The sequence below is a fragment of the Festucalex cinctus genome, chromosome 8, assembly GCF_051991245.1.
Source record: "Festucalex cinctus isolate MCC-2025b chromosome 8, RoL_Fcin_1.0, whole genome shotgun sequence".
Classification (NCBI taxonomy): Eukaryota; Metazoa; Chordata; class Actinopteri; order Syngnathiformes; family Syngnathidae; genus Festucalex; species Festucalex cinctus.
In genome coordinates, this window is record NC_135418.1 from 21,291,313 (window position 1) to 21,313,960 (window position 22,648).

At 40.4% G+C, this 22,648-nt stretch overlaps 2 protein-coding genes across 4 annotated transcripts in view; one reads left to right on the plus strand and one right to left on the minus strand.

Annotated features, from left to right (window-relative positions):
- Positions 1-64: 64 nt before the first annotated feature.
- rrp9 (ribosomal RNA processing 9, U3 small nucleolar RNA binding protein) lies at positions 65-5,217 on the plus strand. 2 transcript variants are annotated; one of them, XM_077529360.1, is made up of 15 exons: positions 65-280; positions 408-496; positions 578-690; positions 755-822; positions 895-936; positions 1,006-1,132; positions 1,218-1,342; positions 1,423-1,515; positions 2,593-2,693; positions 2,809-2,943; positions 3,939-4,001; positions 4,072-4,229; positions 4,410-4,489; positions 4,579-4,652; positions 5,062-5,217. In XM_077529360.1, exons 1-15 carry the CDS (start codon positions 200-202, stop codon positions 5,162-5,164), a joined length of 1,452 nt encoding a protein of 483 aa, XP_077385486.1. In that variant the 5' UTR covers positions 65-199; the 3' UTR covers positions 5,165-5,217. The 2 variants fall into 2 exon arrangements, with proteins under 2 accessions (XP_077385486.1, XP_077385487.1); XM_077529361.1 differs by having other exon boundaries at positions 66-280; positions 4,072-4,217.
- Positions 5,218-5,286: 69 nt separating this feature from the next.
- The window catches only part of grm2b (glutamate receptor, metabotropic 2b), a 28,752-nt gene continuing 11,390 nt past the window's right edge, over positions 5,287-22,648 (minus strand). The window contains exons 1-5 of one of the 2 annotated variants that reach the window (XM_077529358.1): positions 21,664-21,707; positions 14,727-15,564; positions 12,570-13,633; positions 8,136-8,328; positions 5,287-6,864 (exon numbers count right to left, since the gene is read on the minus strand). In XM_077529358.1, coding sequence (XP_077385484.1) covers positions 6,791-6,864; positions 8,136-8,328; positions 12,570-13,633; positions 14,727-15,432 — 2,037 coding nt within the window. In that variant the 5' untranslated portion in view covers positions 15,433-15,564; positions 21,664-21,707 and the 3' untranslated portion in view covers positions 5,287-6,790. Of the gene's footprint in view, positions 6,865-8,135; positions 8,329-12,569; positions 13,634-14,726; positions 15,565-21,663; positions 21,708-22,648 lie in introns of those variants that run through there. The other variant, XM_077529357.1, reaches the window with a different exon arrangement.

Consider the following 22,648-nt stretch of genomic DNA (forward strand, 5'->3'; position numbering starts at 1 on the left):
CTTTGGACCAATAATATTTCCAAAAAGACTAAAAAGGCGGGACGTAGTAACCGTCGGCCAATCAGCTCCAAAATTCATGGCACTCAATTTCAAGTTAGGTTGACCTGCATGTTACACATGTGGGTTCAATGTTGACTTGAACCTCGAGCAAGTTGGGATTTTTTTCCCCGCAACGCAGTTTGTGTTAACGCGTTTCACAATGTCGTCTTTCTTTATCAAGGGGTCCAAAAACCCCCACATTGCGAAACCTGGAAAAAAGATAATGGTATCGAAGCGGAAAGTAAGGACTTGGGCAAGCTAGCCACTGCTAATTGCTAATTCCCACACTGCATGTTTTCATTTTTAAACGTACACATTTCATTGCATGTAAACATGAATCTGATTTTTAAAAATCCTCTTTGAATCAGGCTGAAGTGAACCCGGCGATGAAAGTTAAAGGCAAGAAGCACAACTCCAAGTATAACGAAGAGATTTCCAGCGACTCCGAGACAGAGAGGTACAAAAACTCGGATCAACTTTTTTTCTGAAGATGCTAACAACTGCTATATATATCTACATGTATGTTTTTGCTGCACAGTCCGGTAGTTGCCAAGAAAAGGCAGGCCCAAGAGGAGCAAGACTATGATGAGACACCGCAGGAGAAGAAACTCAGATTAGCCAAACTTTATCTTAACCAGTTAAAGGAACAAGGTGAGCTTCTACTTATGTCGTTTATTTCTCACTGTCTTACACTTGCTCGTCCTGTTTTAATTAGAAGAGGAAAAGGCAGAAGATGAGGCATTTGAGACTGATCTGATTGCGGGGAGACTTCGAGAAGAAGTGGTAAGATTCGGCACGCTACCTTTTTGTGGTAAGAATGTGTTTGTGTTTGATATATTGTCTTCTTTTATACAGCTTGAACATAAAGGAAAGTTACAGCGACTCATTGCCAAAGATGTAAGTAATAAAATGTTAAACAGCCTGTGTCTTAGGTTACATCTATTAAATATGTTATTTGTCTTTTAGTTATTACCACCCGACACTTCCGAAATCCGCCTGTTACAAGGACACAAGCTCCCAATCACCTGCTTGGTCATCAGTCCTGACGATAAGTGCATCTTCTCTGCCGCGAAAGACTGCTCCATCATTAAATGTAACAAACCGTCAGTTTATGTTCTGCATTGCGACTGACAAAAAAAAAACGTGTCTTAAACCATGTCTGGCTTTGTATTTATTAGGGGATGTCGAGAGTGGGAAAAAGCTACGGGTCATACCTGGTGGGAGGAAAGGTACGGAGGATCGCCACGTCGGACACACGGCTCAAGTCCTGTGCATGTCCGTATCATCAGACGCAAAATACTTGGTGAGGATCAAAACTTGCATCACAAATCGGGCCTGGAACTCACAAACAACTTGAGTGGTTAACAAATTGTGACTTTTAAGGCAACTGGAGACATGAACAAGCTGATCATGATTTGGGAAGCGGAAACGTGCAAGCATCTCTACAAATTCACCGGACACAAAGGCCCCGTCTCGGTAGGTTCTCACTTAATATTCTATCAGATGATGCAGATGCTGGGAACTTCCTACACTTTTTTTTTTTATTATTAAATATTATTAATAAATAAATAAATAAAATTCAGAAATTGTGTTGAAATTTTGGAAACTTTATTTACAGTAGAAAGCTTTAATAATAATAATAATAATAAATTCAATTTGTAATGCACTTTTCATCAGCATGATCTCAAAGTGCTAACAGAAAATAAAATAACATAAAAAGAAAATAGGAAATAAAATAAAATCGGATTCTCAATTAAATATCAGAGGCCTGTCTAAATAAAAATGTTTTCAGGCCTTGGACGCTCCCTGCAAGTTTTATTTTTTTGTTAATTTTTAAACAACGCTGTCTATTCTTTATAAATTTAAAATTAAACGAAAAAGTACATTTTTGACGCCTAATATTTTCTGTTTTTCTGCAAATGAATATCGGCTTGAAATATCGGTTATCGGCCTCCTTGACCACTAATAATCTGCATCGGTTTCGGCCCTGGAAAAAAACATATCGGTCTATCACTAATACATAATTTCTTTACAATATGTTCTATGAAGTCCCACTAGTTTAAACACCGTATTCTGATTAACAATGTATTTGTAGAATATGAGTTAAGCAGCAAAACCCGCCAATCTTTATTTATCTCAGGAGGCGGCCATTTTGGCACTTGTTCTGACAGTTGATCAGGTAATGACCAATCACAAGTCGCTGAGTTGTGATTGGTCATTACCTGAGCAACTGTGATGTCTTTTTCAGTTGATAGCAAGCAACAAAATGGCCACCAAATATGAGTTTGGTCATGTGATGTTCCCAAGCTAAGTTGCGATTGGTCATTTATAACCTGGTCCCTGAGCAACTCTGATGTCATTGTCATAGCAAGAGACAAAATGGCCGCCCCCTGAGATGGATTTTGCTGCTTAATTCATATTGCACAAACACAGCATTGATCAGAATGTTGTGTTTAGACTAGCGGTGGCGCAATCAATATGTAAAGAATATTTTTACCGCTCACCACATGGAGAAGCTTTTCTGAGTGAAAATGTTTGTCCGCTTGCTTGCAGGGTCTCTCGTTCAGACGGGGAACTCACGACCTGTACAGCGCCTCGCACGATCGCTCCATCAAAGTGTGGAATGTGGATGAAAATGCCTACGTGGAAACTCTGTGAGTGACTTCACGCTAAACAGTCACGTGACACATTATTATTATTATTATTAAGTATACCAGCCTGAATTTCAATCTAAATTCTATCCATTTCCCTCCCGCGATGGCCGCCCAGCTTCGGCCATCAGGACGCCATCACGGGACTGGACAGCCTGAGCCGAGAACGCTGCGTGACCGCCGGCGGGCGCGACCGCACCGTGCGGGTGTGGAAGATCGCCGAGGAATCGCAGCTGGTCTTCCACGGCCACGAGTGAGTGTTTTGCGCGGGTCACGTGATGGCGACAGGGTGCTGGCGACAAGTTGTTTTGAACAATTTTGTTAGTTAATAATAATTATAATATGTATTAGGGGTGGGAACATCTGGGTACCTGACGTTACAATATGATATGTGATACAAGGCTCACGATAACAATTATCTCACGATATTGTGATTATCGATAGTGCTCAGGTAATAATTCGACAATAATCTATGATAAAACTACTCAAGACAATCTGATGTTTTTTTTCCCCAATAAGAAAATCATTTCTTAAACACAGTATTCAAACTGGTGTCTTCTTCACAGTGAGTACTTTGTTGCAATTTTTTCAACAAGTCTTAACTTTCTGTGAACAAATTTGTGTCTTTCTATAACACTATTGTCATCCAACATGTCAGTCAGTTACATATTCAATTGTTTCATTTTATAAACTGTGACGCCATTTTGTTGTATAAATAAATAAAAAGACTTAAATATTAAATTAATATTCCTCAGAAATTGTGTGCTTCAAAAAAATGGAAAGATACAATCTGTTTTAAAATGTTAAAATTGAAGCTACAGTAGACATTTTTCTAGAAACATGCAAAACTGAGTAAACTGCTGGATAGAAGAAAAAAAAATCATGTGTCTTCCACAAGTAAAACTAAGCTGATGAGTCTTCTTCGCCTGAAAACTTGCATCCATTTCCCTGCCACTCTTACCAGGAGCTCCCCCTAGTGGCCCGCCAAGTAATTACTCAATAAGTCATGAACAATGGAGCCATTATAGTGGCTGTATATTAACTACAAATATCGCGATACTTGTGTAGGCGTATCGATAATCTATTGGGAGACAAAGTATAACGATTTATCGTGATATTGATATATCATCACATTCCTAATATAATAATATGAATAATAATACGGTAATAATTTGTTATTTAACTGACACTACTGTAGAAAAAAAAAACAGATATCAGCTCTTAATTTGTCACCACCGTTTTTGGCAGGGGTTCGATAGATTGCATCCAGCTCATCAACGAGGAGCACATGATCACAGGAGCGGACGACGGGTAAGTCGACGTCGCCAGACAAACTTTCCGCCCGTCCAATTGATTTTATGTGCTTGTCCGTCCGCTTCAGCTCCGTCTGTCTTTGGAGCGTCAATAAGAAGAAGCCGCTCAGCACGGTGAAGCAGGCTCACGGTTGCCATGGCGACGCCGGGCTGGAGCAGCCTCACTGGGTGGCGGCGGTGGCCGCGCTTCTGAACAGCGACGTCGTCGCCTCAGGTGCCTCCGGCTGTGAGAGTCCTTCACAACACACAAACGCACACACACGTTCATGAAGCGTTTTTTAATTAACGGCCCCTGCTGAATGTATGCAAATGTATTCAGTCGATAGTACACACATCGCACGTTTCCATCTGGTCGAATGTCTGGGCGGGACATAACACCAAAGTCACTTGGGCTTCTGCTTGACAGGTTCCAGCAACTCGCAGGTGCAAGTGTGGAAGTGTGGTCCGAATTACCGAGGACTCGAGCCGCTCTTCAGTATTCCAGTGGTAAAAGCGTCTTTGAATGCACCGACCTTCACGCAACACGTCGAGTCTTTGTGTCGTCTTATTCCGCGTCCCCGTTTGCCCTCCCGCAGATCGGTTTTGTCAACAGCTTGAAGTTCTCACACTCGGGTCACTTCTTGGTGGCGGGCGTCGGACAGGAGCACAGGTAATGTTGTGCAAAGGCTGCTGTTTCCATGGTAACCGTGCCTGATATCTTATTAGCACCAGATGTTGTCGTCTTTGTCCACTAGATGGCAGTGTTGTACTTTTCTTTTCAGGGAAAAGTTGTTGGACCTGTTGGATGTTCAAATTAAGATTTTTTTTTTTTTTTTGCATTTCACTCATAGAATTGCTACTTTCCTATTTCCTTCATTATGCTGGTGCCACAAAGGGGAAATTTTTTTTAGGAGGAACTGATCTACTTATTGATCAAATGGTTTAGCCTATTACTTTTTTTTTTGGTAAGGGGAATGCAAAACTCTGTAAATGTTGTCCATGTGGCAATTGGAAAATAGGAATTTGTATTTGTGAGCCTTGTATACATTGGTATTAATATTTCATTTGTCTCTGTACAGGTTGGGTCGATGGTGGAGACAAAAAGAGGCCAGGAACGGGATCTGTATCATTCCCCTGAAAAGGAAACCTCCCAATCAAGATGAAGCCCCAGCAACAGAATAGTGGCCTTATTTTTTGTTTTGTACATTAAAGCTGTTTAAAACCCTTTGCCACAATATTGCGCTTTATTTGAAAAATATTTTACGAGAATGATTTGATGTTGCAAAAATGGACACTTTTCTTTAAAAAAAACAAAAAAATTGTTTACAAGGTTATGTGAGGACAACTGGATTGTTCGCTACACTCGCATGCAAAAGTATTAGAACAGTTGTACACTGAAAACATTTGAGTTTGACATAAAACAGTGAATATGCAACGAGAGAATTATATATGGATTCAGACCCATTTTGCAATAATATTTCTTGCATGGTTAATGGGTGGCTTCGCATTAAAAATCTCATCTAAACTGTATCCGGTGTAGATGTAAATACCCGACATTAAAAGTTGAGCTGCTTATATTGTCATATTCATCTTTCGGTGTCATAAATCATTATTCTTTATAAAATACTTCATTAATTTCATAAGGGTAGTTAAGGCAGGTAGAAAGCATGAATTGGATTAAAAGGAACCCCGATTGTAAAGACAAGTAACTTTGGTCTATATTATTTATTTGCTGGTTACTAACATAACACACATCACATCACACCCGGCGTACGTCCAAATAAAGTTTCTACAAAATGTATTAAACTGGAAATAATTTTTGAAAAATGAATCTCATAGTTATGTTAGTAAAAAACAACAAAATGGATTCATTTTTCACTAGTCTTTCTGTAGACAACTTTCCACATGGCTTTGGTTGCGAGTCAGGTTTACTTGGAGGCAGACATGAGCCGGACTTAGGCCTGTATGAGTACAATTGCACACGTTGACACATAAAAAACAATTAGTATTCATACTTTCAGGATCGAGTCAAGGTCTTAATTACACTTCCCATTGTTTTTGAAAACGTTAAAATGCAACTCTAGTCTGATATTACAAAAAAAAAAGTTTTATTTACATTAGTTACATAAACGCTCACGTTCTAGAATGTCTACATCAGCACATTCATACATCCATAGTTGCCTAATTTTCCATATTACGCTCACGAGGGTTCGTCACGTCTTCACAGACGGACTGTAGTCTTCAAACATTGGATATATTCACAGCACTGGAAGGACTATAAGAGAAGAACATCTGGATTATACTATTGCTTCACACAACATGACGATTTAGGACAAGGCACCTGTCGCCAGAATTTTGTTGTACCACCAAAAATGCATTATAGGTAGAAAAATGTCAATATGATTTTCTTTTAGTGTGGTTTATTCATAACATTTGGTTAATAATAGCAAATTCGATTACAATGACATTTCATTTTGAATTGAAATGAGCAAATAAATATTTCAATGATAAATATATTTTTATACTACGATGGTTGAGAATGTTACAACACTGCCTGTACAGTTAATAAAAGTTTCACAAGAATGACAGTTTGACTATGGAACAGATTATTCCGGCCACATAGTCCCTTAATAACGTTTTGTATGATTTCCTACCAAATTCTCACAAAAAAACACATTGTCCACATCTAAGTGTAAACCAAACAAGTCACAGTATATGAAATCTATACAAAACGAGGTCTCACAAGCCGGCTCAGCCCGCACATTGTCTCTCGACCCGGCCTCACTTCGGACCGATGATGCGATGCTCTCACAAAGAGGACGTGGTCGAGTCCACCACCTCGCGACCATTACACACCGCTGGCACGTAGTTGGAGGCGGACCCTAGAGAACAAATGTTTGGAACACGGCATCAGGCAAGGGGTGGGTACCAAACAAAAGTAAGTGTTATGTTTACTGTCATGCAAGGGTTATGTTTGGATCATGACCGCGCTATGTGATGTTAGAAGCTATGTGATGTCAGGAATCTTTAATCTATCTAGTCAACAGCCAATCAGATAATTCCATGTCAGTCCTGTTACCCACATGTCTAGCCACAACCAATCAGATCGATTCACTGTCGTTCACTGTCTGAGAAGTGTGTTTTTGTCGGACTATTACTTCTGTTCCTCTGTGCACCTCCACAGCCCAAGTTAGCTTATCGTCTCGTGATTCTTGATACTTTCTCGTTGTTTCTCGTCCAGTCAAGTTTGTTCTACGCCTCTCGATGTTATGCGAATGAATAGTTAAAATCTTATTTGTGTCTGCGTTTTTGGGATCCAACCCCAGAACATGACATTAACTCATTCACTTCCAGCCATTTTCACAGAAGCAATCCCGTTCGCTCCCAGCTGTTATACTGGATTTTGACTGATTTTACAAGGCCCACAGAATATTGTGTTCTATTGCTATCAAAACATGGAACCTACAAAAAGAAACATAAATTATTTTCTTTCATCAGGAAAAAAAATTAGATTTGTGTCTGTTTCCGTTTTGTAGCAATTAGCATTAGAATACAGACAGGTTTCCTTGATATTCACATTCCAGGTGAAAACACTATCAAAAAGAGCTTGTTGCAACATAGCCCTGGCTGATCTCACTATGCCGCCACCTGCTGGCCATTTTTTGTAGTAACTGCCATTGTTACATAAGCCACCTCTTCATGTCAGAAGCTGCACCAAAGCCTTCTGTATGCTCTTACATAAAAAAAAAAAAAAAAAAAAAAAAAAAAGACATAAAAAAAACGTATAAATACGTTTTTGGGAGTGAATGAGTTAAGTAGCATTTAATATATTTTAAGAGTGTTTTAAAAGTGGTTATGTAACGTTTAGTATTTTAGTATTTAACCGTTTTTAGGTAACTTTTGGGTAGTTTTAAAGTACATCTAAGAGTACTTGGTTAACTTTTATGACGTATTTAAGTACATCCAGGAGTGTTTGGGTCACATGAATACTTCTTACTTACGTCTTAATACACAACTGTATTTTAATGTTGGCCACTATGTTGGTACTGAGCCAAGGCAATACTTTGTGTAAAAAAAAAATTGAGAACACTTCTATAGCGCAATCGAATAAGTTCCAATTGAAAATGTTTTATGGTCGTGTGAAGGTGCGCACCTTTGGAGTAACTGGAACTGGGAGCGGACGCGGAGGCCGACACGGTGGCACTGAAGCGGTTGGCCGTCACCCGCAGCGAGGCCACGTTCTTCTGCGGCTGGAAAAGGATGATGTGGACCTTGGGAGCAAACAAGCAGCCCAGGACCACCGAGCCGCTCAGACTGACAGAGATGCACATGGTGGTCGTTTGGACCTGTCGGGCGGGACACATGGGGAGGCGGAGGGTGAATGAACATGTTAAATTCAACACGTCCTTCTCCTTAGAAATCGCTTGAATGCACCATCCTTGTTCCTTGTGCTGAGCCATCATCACAACCAGGAATTCATTTGTGCACTGGCTAATTAGATCGCCAATTAAATACAGGCTTCACAAATCTTCAACGTATTTAGTGTCCCCCCCCCCCCCTTTCAAAGTAAAAACTGTAAAAAAAAAAAAAACACTTCTGCACTAAATAAGTATGAAAAATGATTTAATAATCAACATTTATATAAGTAATCATAAATATACAATAATATACCATATACCGTATAACAATTAAAATCACTATAAATCAGTGGTGTCAAACATAGGGCCTGTGGGCCGGATCAGGCCTGCAAAGGGGTTTAATCCGGCCCGCAAGATGATTTTGTAAAGTAAAAAAAAATAAAACAAAATTGTAAAGTCGGACTAATTAATCAGCCGTTCACAATCTAAGCATAAGAAATTTGTACGTTCGCAAGCAGTCCTCAGATGAGCAATGCAACTTGTTAGGGGAAATCGTCCTGGATGTCATTATTTTACACACAACTTAAAGTTACGGTTCGTTTAGTTATTATTATTATTATTATTATTATTATTATTATTATTATTATTATTATTATTATTTTAAATCATAGACGTGTTAAATCTGACACAATTCACACAAACAGATATGACAAGGATTAACGTCCATATAAGGTCATTAACTGCGCCATGCAATGCATTCTGGGAACAATATACATATATATATATATATATATATATATATATATATATATATATATATATATATATATATATATATATATATATATAAAATAAATGACGGCAATTGTTTTTTAAGTTATATACCGTTTTTTTTCCCAGATGCGGCCCACTTGGGAACATATTTTCCTCCATGCGGCCCCTGAGCTAACATGAGTTTGACATCCCTGCTATAAATAAATAAATACATAAATAAATAAATAAATAAATAAATAAATAAAAAAAGTAGTATTAAGTTCTCTGCATTTCCCTTTAGAGCAAATCCATTGTACACTGAGATGTCATGCAGAGTAAGGCGGCTGAATGACAATGTCGCACCCCTCAGCCATTTAAGATGTGGGAGGGGTTCAACACCTTGCTCAAGGGCACTTAATTAGGCGATGCTCAGTAAATTAAGACCACACTCAAGAAATGTACTGCACCAATTTAATCCAGAGGAAAGCAGCGAGGTTGTAATTGCAGCCAAATCCCAATGTTTTAGCAGTCCAGTCAGTTCATTTTGTCCTTACGTGTCCATTTTTTTTAAAAGTCTGAATGTACACGGGTAAGAATGCTAATCATATGTAGCTGTAATGGACCGTCAAGGGGCATGTTAGTCACGTTTCAGCCTCTAATATGAGCTGACTGTTGGGGTCATGCGCCTGAGCACCATCTCTTCCCACGCCACAGGATAGTCCCGCAGTCCAAGAACTGCTATTTGCGGAAGCACAGCATGAAGTGGATATAGACCCCCCCCCCCCCCCCCCCCCCAACACCCGCCAAATCAAACGCAGGAGGAGCCTCACACGTTTTAACTTTTGCCTGACAAAATACTGTAGGTTGGACAAAAAAAATAGTTCAGCAAAGGCAGCTGGTTATAGTCTCTTTTTTTTTTGTTGCTCATTAAAATCTCTGTCGAACAAAAATACATGTCTTGTAAATTTGACACATAACAACCCTATTCAATTTGAAAATATACAAAATGAAGCTTCAAAATTGTGGAAAATCAAGCTGTCTCACCAAAGTGAAATTTTCTTATGCCTACAACACATTCCTCTACATGTATATGTCATCAAAAAATATACATCCGCTTAAAGCATATGTTAGCTGGAATTTATGCCACAGGGTTGTCAATGGCTGCTGTGAGGCGCTAGCTGTCAGCTAGCTTACAAGCTAACAGGCTTTCTGAGCCTTTTTGGCCAGCAGACGGACGTCACCTCCTCACTTGAGAATTGAAATAATGACACCGTTGTGTTTGTAATTTGTGGTATATCCCGGAAAGATGCATTTTTGCGGTGTAGCCAGCATAGCTAGCTATATTTCGAAACAAATCTCTAAATTGACTTTATAGGATCTTTGACAAACTGTTTTCTTGTGCTGCAGTCAGTAATATTCCACATTGGTTTTCTTAATGAGATGTGCAACTGGCAAAAGGTCTCCCATTAGATTTATTTCTAACATTTTGCTCCTGTCATTAAGCTATATTAGATTAGCAAAAAGTAGGAAACAGCCATCTTTACAACACAGTACAGTTGTACAACACAGTTATGGAAATTATGTCTATTCGCTGTTGATTGTTTGTGACACGCAGGTTAAAGCGTGTCTTTGGCCATATGTGTACGCTTGTTTCATATTTGTTTGCAAAAACAATGCAAAACTCCTTGTTATAGTTTCTGTGTCAACAGCTGGGCCTGCAATTTGGTTTAATTATTATTATGAGTCACTGTTGAATGAATCAGTCGTTAATCAGATCTTTTTCTTCACATTTGCAGTTCAGCACATGAGAAGAAAGCCTCACAATTGTGTGAGTGATAAAATATTAATTGACACCTTTGTTATAAGGGTGATAATTACAACACAAATACACAAACACTTCAGCTGACTAGACCAATCAGCACTTTCATTTTTAGCTTCCTTTCACACTCAATTTTGACACTCTTACATAAAAACGAAAAAATAAGTTGTCACAGGAAAAATATCTTGAACAACAAAAAGTTAGTGTAAGACTTGTGCGTGAAAGATGTTTTTTGGCTTTGGTGTGTGTGAGTGTGAGTGGGTTAGGTTTTTTGTGTGAGTGTGTCTTGTGTTAGCGTTTTTTTTGGCATGAAAAAGTGTTCTGTGAGAGTTTGTGTGAGTGAGCGAGTTTGTGTCTGAGGAAAACCCTAACTGGGCCATTCTGAATAAGTGACATTTGCGCTCTCTCTCTCTCTCTCTCTCTCTCTCTCTCTCTCTCTCTCTCTCTCTCTCTCTCTCTCTCTCTCTCTCTCTCTCTCTCTCTCTCTCTCTCGCTCTCTCTCTCTCTCTCTCTCACTCACTCACTCACTCTCACTCTCTCTCTCACACACACACAAACTTTCTCTCTCACTCTGTCTGTCACACTCTCCCTCTCTCTTTCCCTCTCACACATACTCTCTGTTTCTTTCTCTCTCATACACTTTCTCTCTCTCACACATATTCTCTCTTTCTCTCTCATGCAGTCTATCTCTTTCTTTTTCACTCACACATACTCTCTCTTTCTCTCTCACCCCCCCACCTCTCTCTCTCTCTCTCTCTCTCTCTCTCTCTCTCACTCTCTCTCACTCACTCACTCTCACTCTCTCTCTCACACACACACAAACTTTCTCTCTCACTCTGTCTGTCACACTCTCACTCTCTCTTTCCCTCTCACACATACTCTGTTTCTTTCTCTCTCATACACTTTCTCTCTCTCACACATATTCTCTCTTTCTCTCTCATGCAGTCTATCTCTTTCTTTTTCACTCACACATACTCTCTCTTTCTCCCCCCCCCCCCCACCTCTCTCTCTCTCTCTCTCTCTCTCTCTCTCTCTCTCTCTCTCTCTCTCTCTCTCTCTCTCTCTCTCATATCAAAAATCCCTAATTTTCATTTCAGGCAATTTTCTTTATGACAGTTTTTTTTGCGCTGCAAGTTTTAAAGTAACAGGAATAAGTAACAGGTAATGTTTGTTTTGTTTTTTTAGCATAGAATTATCAAATACATGAATTAAAGCCAAGCCAGCATTGTTTTTTTTTTGTTTTTTTTTTGTTTTTTTTAAAGGACTATACTTAAAACTTAAAAGTAACAAAAATGTAAAAATAAAATAAAATTTAAAAAAAGTAACATAAAAATGTAAAAACAAAAAATACAAATAAAAACATAAAAATATAATATTTGTAAAGGATTCCAAAATTTGATTTGAAGTCTAATTTTACGAGGCAGGGACAGGCAACCAATGCAAATTTTCCAGTGTTCAAATTAATGTTTGAAATTGAATTTGTTAAATACGCAGTCAGTTCAATTTTGCTTAATAAAATAGCTATCAAGCATTTCTACATTTTATTTCCCGAGGAAGCAAATGCTACCAACTCGGTGGAATGGCCCGTGATGAAAACGCTTTTGACACCCCTTGCCTTAAGGTTTTTTTGTAGCATACTGACGGAGCGATTAGTTACCCTGTAGTCACTGGCCGTGACGTAGAAGATGGGCTGGAAGGCAAGCCAGATGATGCAGGTGGTGTACATGGTAAAACCGATGAACTTGGCCTCGTTGAAGTTTTCCGGGCACTTCCTCGTTTTGAAGGCGTAGACGGTGCAGAGGACGATGAGGACGCAGTTGTACGTGAGCGACACGAGCATGCTGGAGTCCCTGCTGTTGCACTTGAGGGTGACCACGTCCCTCCTCTCCGGGCTCACCTCCTTCCTCACGCCGGGCACCTCCACCAGCAGCCACACGAGGGCCACCAGCAGCTGGCAGGAGATCAGGGCCCCGCAAATGGCCACCTGGGAGGCGGGGCTGATGAAACGCGGCCGCTGGGCGCCGTCCTTCACGCCGCTGAAGATGCGAGCGATGCGGTTGGTCTTGGTGAGGAGGGCCGAGTAGCACACGGCGAACGACGTGCCCAGGCCCAGTCGGCGCAGCGCGCAAACGGCGGTGGACGGCTTGGCGATGTAGACGAAGGTCATGCTGTAGCACATGAGGACGCCCAGAAGGAGGATGTAGGAGAGCTCGCGCCCGCTCGCCTTCACCACCGGCGTCTCCTTGTGCTTGAAGAACAGACCCACCACCGACAGGGTGCACATGATCCCCAAGCAGGAAATGGTGACGGGCCCGACGGCCCACGCGTCCTCCCAGCGGATGTACTCTTCGGGCAGGTCGTAGCAGCCCGTCAGGTTGTGCAGGGGCCACTGGCCGAACCCGCAGTCGGCGCACGTGAACTCGTCCTGCAGGTACTGGTAGGCTTGGCAGGGGATGCAGATCCAGCAGCACACGTCGCCGGGCTGCATGCTCTTCACCTCGTTCTTCTTGCAGGGGTCGCTGCACTGCGAGCTGGGCGGCGACGAGCCGCGCCAGCTCACCAGGGTGGTGTTCAGGGTCAGGTTCTGGTCCCAGTAGCCGACCTTCTTGTAGACAAACTTGCTGTCTTCTTTGTGGTAGTGGAAGATGTTGTAGCGGCTGATGCTGTCGCCCACCGCGTCGAAGCGGACCATGTTCTCCGTGTCCGCAGGTCGAAACGGAGCTGAGAGGAACGCACAGAAGAATTGACAGAATGTATAATTTTGGAATCACATTTTTCTGGAAAAACACTCCTCAAAAGTCGAATCTCTTTTGAACCACTAAGCTTTTCCTTTTGTTTTGATCTACAAGCCAAAAATGTCATGGCTCACCTCGATTTATTTGCCTCTTGGCAGACATCTAATATTTGCGATATGATCAAGATATATATCAGAGGTTTGATTCCATGCATCTTTTTTTCGCTTATTCTCACATGACACATAACCAAACTGGGCCACATGGGATGAAAAATTCCTTTGAAATTGGATCACTTTTATCACTATTTCATAGAAATACAGCCTAACATTCAAATCACATAAACACGTTCCCTAAATCAAGTGGTTCTCAAACTGGGGTCTGAGGACCTCCAGGGTTCCATGAGTCATAACTTAAGGTCCAAGAAAAGGATGGATGGAATTAAGTCAGAAAATAAATAAAAGGGTTTAAAAACATTATAAAAATGCTAAACTAAAAAAAAGTGTGGCTTGAGCCTCCTCTTAACTCATTCACTCCCAGCCATTTTCACAGAAGCAGTCCCGTTCGCTCCCGGCTGTTTTACTGGATTTTGACTGATTTTGCAAGGCCCACAGAATATTGTGTTCTATTGCTATAAAAGCATGGAACCTATCAAAAGAAAGATTAAAGTCTCTTCTTTCATCAGGAAAAATAAGTATGTTTCTATCTCTTTCCATTTTGCAGCAATTATCATTAGAAGAGAGCTAAGTTTCATCAGTTTTCACAAATCTATTTAAAATTGTAAGTAATTGAGCTTTTTTTCTACATGGCCCTGGTTGATCTCCTTTGCTCTGCTGCCACCTGCTGGCCGTTTGTGTAATAACTACCATTTCTACAACCGTTCTTTGCAGTTGAGAGGCTGCATCAAAGCCTTCTGTATGCTCTAGCATAAAAAAAAAAAAAAAAAAAAAAAAAAAAAAAAAAACACGTATAAATACGTCTTTGGGACACTTAGAACATTAAAAAAACGTATTTATACGTTATTGGGAGTAAATGAGTTAAAGATATATATTAAAAAAATTATATGAAATTCGTTTGCTCACCTTCAAACTTGGTCTTCAGGATGAACTCCTTGTAGAATCGTTTGCCATTGCCTGGTTTCATTGCTTCACAGACCTTGGACGTGTTGGAGCACACCGCTTGTCTCATGTTGTGCAGCGCGTAGGCCATGGCGTACACCGCGTTGACCACAAACATGATCTTGGACTCCTGCTCAAAAGTGCCGTCTCTGAGACTACGCTCGCTGCACCCGTGCTCCTGAAGACTGCAGCTGAAGCGGTGCTCCCAGAACTCCTTGAACCACGGGTTCCTGGTGTTGGTGTACGGGTTCAGTTTGGTGAAGTAGTCTTCGAACTCTCTGATGGGGTAGGAGGCCAGCTCGATGGTGAAGGCGCCGTCCGCCGCCGTCTCGCTGCCCCTCACCACGCTCTCCTGCGCCCCCCAGCCATCACTGGCCACCCAGACGAAGGCGACCTTCATGCGAGCGGCCGCCACCAGCAGCTCCCTGGCGTCCTCGCTGCGGGTGAACAGGATGACCACCTTGGCGTTGGACTTCTGCTGCAGGGAGCGGATCACGTTCTCGAAGCCCTGGCGGTTCATGGAGCGGCTCACCTTGGCCGAGGTGGCAATGCAGATTTGGTGAGAGCGGGCCTCCTGCTGGAAGGCGTCGATTCCCGTCTCGCCGTAGTCGCCCTCCGAGGCGACGGTGGATACATACGTCCAGTTGAAGTAGCGCAGGATCTCCGCCATGGCTTTGGCCTGGTAGAAGTCGGCGGGTACGGTGCGAGCGAAGTAGTCGTAGCGGGATTTATCGCTTAGTTTGGCGCTGGTGGAGGCGTAGCTGATCTGAGGGATCTGGAAGAGTCGCAGGAGGTTGGCCACCTTCGGAGAGAAACAAAAGAAGAGTGTTATGTGCTGAGGTTGGATCCCAAAAATGCAGAAACAAATAAGACTTGAACTATTTATTCACGTCGAGAGGCGTGGAACAAACTTGACTAGACGAGAAATGAGAGTTGCACAGAGGAACAGAGGTAATAATCCGACAAAAACACACACTTCTCAGACAGGCTTATATACTGTAGACAACAAATCGATCTTATTGGCTGTGGCTAGACATGTGGGTAACAGGACTGACAAGGTATTATTTGATTGGCTGTTGACCAGATAAAGAGATTAAAGATTCCTGACATTACATAGCTTCTGACATCACATAGCACGTTACCAGTTGAAACACGATGCTGGATACATCAGTTCAAAACTGACACTTGACCTCACGGTCGTGACCCAAACATAACCCTTGCATGACCCTCGTCATGACAGTAAACATAAGCCTTACATGAACCTAGTCCTGACGGTAAACATAACCCTTGCATGACCCCAGTCATGACAGTAAGCATAACCCTTACATGACCCTAGTCACAACAGTAAGCATAACCCTTGCATGACCTTAGTCATGACAGTAAACATAACCCTTACATGACCCTAGTCACGATAGTAAGCATCACCCTTACATGACGCTAGTCACGACAGTAAACATAACCCTTACATGACCCTAGTCATGACAGTAAGTATAACCTTTGCATGACCCTAGTCATGACAGAGGGTTACTGCTAGGAAACTGCCACTATTTGACAAAGTTGGGGTGTAGTGCAATCAGGGTTATTATAGTTTTGGAATTTTTTTTTTTTTTTTTTTTTTTTTTTAAGTTTAGTTTTTAAAAAAGATATAGTTTGTTCAATTAGTTTTCAGGGTGCTTCTGTTAGTTTTTATTAGTTTTAGTTTTTTAATGCTTATTAGTTTTAGATTTTTAATGCTTAGTTTTAGTTAGTTTCAGTATTGTTTTTTGCTTTTTCTTTGTGTATTACTTGTGTGCAATATTTAGTAAACACCATGGTAAAATGAAAAAAAAAAAAAAAAAAGTAACACATTTCTTATCTAGCATTGTATTTCGGCTGAATTAAGTGAAAAAGCAGCCGAAGCGAGCCATTGGAGCAAAAAGTCAAGCAGGCTAATTTATTGCCTAGGAGAGACATCATCTGAAGTTGCTTTTCTATTGGCTGCTGCTAGATGACGTCACTTCTGCGTGACACACGTTCAAACGTCTTTATTCCGGTTAATATTAAAATAAATATATTTAAAATCACATTTAAAATCATCCCCAAAGGCTCATGCATTAAATTCATTACCAAAGACTAAAACGAAAGAGATTTTCGCTTTAATTAGTTACCGGTAATTTTAGTTATTTTTGTAAACATAAAATGTAGTTTCAGTTAGTCTTCATTTTTTAAAAAGCATTTTTGTTTTTAATTTTTTTCATTAACGAAATTGTTTTTTAAATTTTAGTTTTTTCGTTAGTTCTTGTTAACTAAAATAACCTTGATTGCAATGATATGATGTGATGTAGCTATTTCAGATACAATAGAAAACTTGTAGTCAATATAGTTTTTAGTAGAACGTTTTTATGGCCCATCTGTGGCTTCTCTCACATGTATTAAACATTTATCTTTTGCTATGTTGCAAAACGCTTGTGGGAATTGTCCACTTGGGGACATTTACTTCCAAGTAGTGGCTTATTTGTGCAAAAGAGAAACATTAGCATTTGTTCATTTGGATTTCGGCCCCTCCGGTAACTGTTTTGGTCTCCGCTTTCACATTAATTTCAAGCAAGAGGCGCCTTGCGTGGAACTCAATAGCGTTTCTCCGTGTGCACGCCAGCACAACACAGCAGGGAGTTCTTCTTTGGTTTTTGTTTGACAGATAACAGCCTCTTAAAATATCAAGCGAGACAGAACAGCATAGTACTAAGATTCGAAAACAAAGGATGAAGAAAAGGAAATAAACGCTCAGCTGTTTTATGATAACAAAAGGGGAGCACGGGATGGATTTGGAACAAAAACCTCACTTCCATCCTTCCATATGTGTGAAGTGGTCCATTCATTGACTTGCAGCACTTCATCTGAATGGAGCAGTGGCGTGTTTGTCAGTCTCAAGCTGTTTACTCAATCAGGGTCCGCATCACCAGCAGCTCGAGCCGTATAACCCGTAGCTAAATGCCAACACCCGAAATGGCCGCCTAGGAGGATTTTATCAGGCTGTTTTGTTGCTCTTAAGCCTCTCTGCTGTGACCGCAGGCTTTTCTCTTACTTTCCTTTACCAATCTATCTACTATCTGCCGGCCCATCCCATTGTTTACAACTATTTATCTTCAAATTTGGCCCACAGACATAGCAAATAATGTGGAGAAATTTGCTGTCTAACATCAGCATGCCTTTACAAAACACAAGTTAGCCGTGAAGATTGAATCGATGGCTAATGCTCAGTGGTTGGGTCACGGCCGATAAAGCGCGAGATAAGCGCACTGACCTAAATTTAGAATCGAAATTCGAATATCTGTTCCATGAAATTGTCCGAATGCATTCACAACAATCTTCTATGCATTGCTTCCAGTATGTGTTGGATTTTTTTTGCCCAATAAGATTTCAGACTCATATATGATGCCATGTCAATCATTTGCGACTGTTTCTTTAACCTGTCAGATTTTAAATTCTGTCAGCATTTCTCCATCCTCAGATTGGCTGCTCAGAGCAAAACTCGCTGAAAACAAATCTCAAAGAAACCTTTATTTGCACTTAATTCATCAAACTCCTTTCAGATAAATGTATGTATTTGTGCTTTAATTTATGTAGGCTCTTGTTTGTTCTATCTTTATATATTAGTAGTAGTAGTAGATGTAGTAGAATTGGTCCTTTAAGACACATTATTTACTTGAGATGGTTTCTGTGTGGTGCTGAATAAATTATTGTGGTGACAAAGCACAGAAACAAAGCGGGCAGAGAACTGCTAAAAAATAAAAAAGAACAGAAAGAAGCATTTTTCTCTGATTCCTCACGAGACATCACGGTGATTATTGAACACACACAAGCTTATGACTGTACTGTAAGCTTGGAGGCTTCCCAAACAATGGGTGTCCTCATGGGTGTAATCTTGAAAATTCCCCCTGTTAAGATTAAGCCTGATGAAAGTGTTTTCATAATGTAATTTATTCCTGCCCAAAAAGGAAACAAAACCATTCATCCTGGAGTGATATTTTATAGCCTGTTCATTGTAGTATTATACACTCGCTGGCCAATTCTCACACTACAAAGAAAACAATCATCAGTACTTCTACTTCTCTATCTATCTATCTATCTATCTATCTATCTAGCTAGCTAGCTAGCTATCAATCAACCACCAACTACCGGTACAGTTTTACATTAAAGAGGAAGTCAACCTTCAACATTTCTTGACAATAATATGCTATACGTGACCTCACTAGTCTAAACATGACATTCTGATTAATATTACATTTGTGGAATATGAGTTAAGCAGGAAATTTCAGCCATTTTTATCAATATCAGAAGGCGGCCATTTTGCCACTAGCTGTCGAGTGAAAATGACATCACAGTTGCTCAGGTCTCAGGTAACAACCAATCACAGCTCAGCTTCAGAAAACAGGTGAGCTGTGATTGGTCGATGCCTGAGCCCTGAGCAACTGCGATGTCACTTTCAGTCGACAAGTGGCAAAATGGCCGCGCCCTGAGATGGATAAAAACGGATGTATTTTGTTGCTTAACTCATATTCCATAAATGTAATATTAATCAGAATGTCATGTTTAGACTAGTGAGGTCGCATATAACATTATTGTCAAGAAATGTGACTTCCTCTTTAATGTAAAACTGTACCGGTAGTTGGTGGTTGATAGCTAGCTAGCTAGCTAGCTAGATAGATAGATAGATAGATAGATAGATAGATAGATAGATAGATAGATAGATAGATAGAGAGAGAAGTAGGGTAGGTAGATCGGTCAATTGGTTGATAGTCTAAGTAAAGTAGGTTAGGAACTTCTTAGCAAGATTTTTAAAGTGCTCTTAAGGTAAACATGGAGGAAGGTATAGTAAGAGTTGGACTGGGTAAGGAGGTCAAGTACGTACACAAGTCAGTGAGAAATTAAAAACGTTAACCGTAATCAGCACGCACCCACGCATTCGACCTCCTTATGCTGCAACAGCCCATAGACAAGAGACGGCGCCCTACCAGCTCTTGAGGGTATGAAGTGAGTCAATGTGATGGATGCAGACAGGCACGCCACACACCCGCTAGTGCTTCGAACGCGTGTGCCGCGGACTTACATAAAATCTCCCACTGGTGCCTTTACATTAATGTGGCATTGTGTGTACAATCTTTTCCAACCTGAAAAACGGACTTAGCCAACAGCGCAGGCAGATAAGTATGAAGACGACATTAGCTAGGAATAAGTGGCCGAGTGTGAGACTGGCCAAGATTCCTATATAAAGTCTCACACGTTCATTTTGGCACTGCAACCGGAATGACACCAATTAGATGCTCGTTACAGTTCAGTGCTTTCATCCCCGAAAAATTGCTCCGCCTGCTCCGTGTCATAACTTCCGCCTCAGTGAGCGCATTAAAAGATGCGTTATGGAGGATTACATTTCTACATCCACGAGTATTATGAGCTAATTAGATTATCAGTTATGCTGGCAATGCTCTGAGTGTGACGTCATTGCGTGATTCAGGACATTCTTAGAAAAAAAAAGAAATAGTTGACCAAAGTGAAATTCTGTCTTCCAGAAACATGGTAAACTTAAACTATATTAGTTAATATGCATAATTTGACTAATTTCTACACAGTTTGCTTGGTAGAATAAGCCCCAAAAGGATGACAAATTGGTTTAGCATAAAACATCAACAAAAATTGTGTGATTTTAACCAGCGGTGCATTTTCCATTGTTTATTTGTATTGGCATATTATGTTTGCATATGACAACTAGTCCCGAAATGACTGAGACATGTTACCTTAAACTAACTACCATGTTGGCTAATGCTACCGCTAGCATAAAGTTAGCTAAAACAGAACAATGACTCGGAATCTCTCCTCTAATTAGTCCGCATGAATTTCTGCTAGAATTTGTTTATGGACGACTTTTGTTTGAATATATATAAAGAGATATATTTTTTTAATTTGGGTTGTGCAAAATAGTTAACTGGCGCTCAGCTCAGAATGTGTTTTTCACTTCTCAAACGTGACATAACACCTGACCATGTATGGGAAGAAAACAAGTTCACTTTTTTGTTGCGCCCTCTAGCGGTGAAGATAAATACTGTACAATGTGACAAGCCCCGATCTCTCACAACTATTTTCTTTCCTCGAATCCAAATAAATTTAAATATATTCACAGTTATGGCAATTTTATGAGATTCTAATCCAAAGAGTCTGAATAAAGGAATGTTGTATAGACTGCTTCCTAGCTCATGTCGCATGATTTCACTCTATTATTTCTTTCATCTCTACATGGAAAGTCCATCTGCATGTCCCGGAGGTGCGTGTCAAGTGGAAGCCTCCAGCAGATGACATTCAGGCAGACACTTGAAGACCTGCAGCTTCTCACTGAACGGCCCAGAAAAAACTGCTCATGCTTTGTATAATATATAAGGACATCATATACATAGAGGGATCATCCACTGGAGCCACAATCATTCACGTGGAAATTATCCAGTACGCATGTTTCCCTCCTCCAACACACCTGGATCAAATGACCACCTCATCCGCACACCCGACAAAAGCCTGCTAACAATCTTGATTAAGTGAACTACATCAAATATCACGACAAAAAAACAGTAATCCCTCCACGCATGGTGAGCGTTATCCCAGTTGTAGCGGCGATAACATTCTAGTCTAATTGAGCCAAGATTCACGTCCTAGTTTTGAGAAAGCCCAATCAGCACATAAGCCAAACTCCATTCTCTCTCTCCGACTATGAAGAAGGATGAATGTCCCCTCTAATCACCGACTTCACAAAAAGCTTTGAACTGCTCGTGTTACAAAATCTTGCTACATGCTTTGTATTGTTATTGTGGTGGCCTACTACACAGGCGGCGGCAGATTTTGATGATGGATGAGAAAACAGACAAGAAAAACATACGGACTGCGTCGGTTTCAACTTGACGTCAGCGAGTCTTGCTTCACTTGTGAGTGTCGCTGTGATGTGCTAATTGGGAGCACAGCTAGCTACTGTAGTGTCTGTTGCGCAGAATGTGTTAGCGGTTCACGCACAAACACGACGGTGGGAAGACAGGATGGTGGAAGCTGAGGGATTTTAACAAGCACGTTGTATGAACTAAAACACCTTTGTCGACATCATTCTTATTGACACCCAGCACATTCGGCAAAAAGGAAGTTGCGGTGCACGGTTTGTGTACAAAATAAGAGTTGGATGGAAAAGTGTAAGAGATGATTCAGAAGATTTTTATCATTAAAGTAAATACATAAATATAATAGGGGTGTGAGGAGATTACTTTTTTTTTATCCATCCATCCATCCATCCATCCATTTTCTTAACAGCTTATTCCTCACAAGGGTCGCGGGGGATGCTGGAGCCTATCTACACCCTGAACTGGTTGCCAGCCAATCGCAGTACATGTTTTAATTGTAATTAATCACATGATTTCAATAGTCTACGATTAAATCAGCTCTAAATGTATAAATAAAATACACAATAAAATGTTTTTTTCTATTTTCATACTCTTGTTAACATAAAAGTGGAAAAATGTTAAACTATTAGAAATATGGCTGCATCTTTGAGTCATGAATGGATGGATGGATGGATGGATGGATGGATGGATGGATGGATGGATGGATGGATGGATACAGTAATTTCATAATAATTCATGAAATTGAGTTCAAATTAAAAAGATGTTCTGTACTGTAAAAAATGAGTATGTTATTGATTTGTGTTTAGGTCAATTTTCTGCCACTAGATGGCACAATTGAATTTGTAAGACGTTAACAGCTTTGTGCATTTTTCTTTTCATATTAAGAGCACATCTAATCTTTAACATGATGTACCTTCTGCACATTTTTAAAATTGGAAACTACAACTTGACCCCAGTCTCCACAAACATATGCAT

What these genes read in the sequence shown, in the direction of transcription:
- rrp9 (XM_077529360.1), top strand. Translation starts at nt 200, where the DNA reads ATGTCGTCTTTCTTTATCAAGGGGTCCAAAAACCCCCACATTGCGAAA. An exon ending in AGCGACTCATTGCCAAAGAT is followed by an intron (nt 937 to 1,005) that starts GTAAGTAATAAA and finishes TTTGTCTTTTAG; the next exon opens with TTATTACCACCCGACACTTC. An exon ending in AGACTGCTCCATCATTAAAT is followed by an intron (nt 1,133 to 1,217) that starts GTAACAAACCGT and finishes TGTATTTATTAG; the next exon opens with GGGATGTCGAGAGTGGGAAA.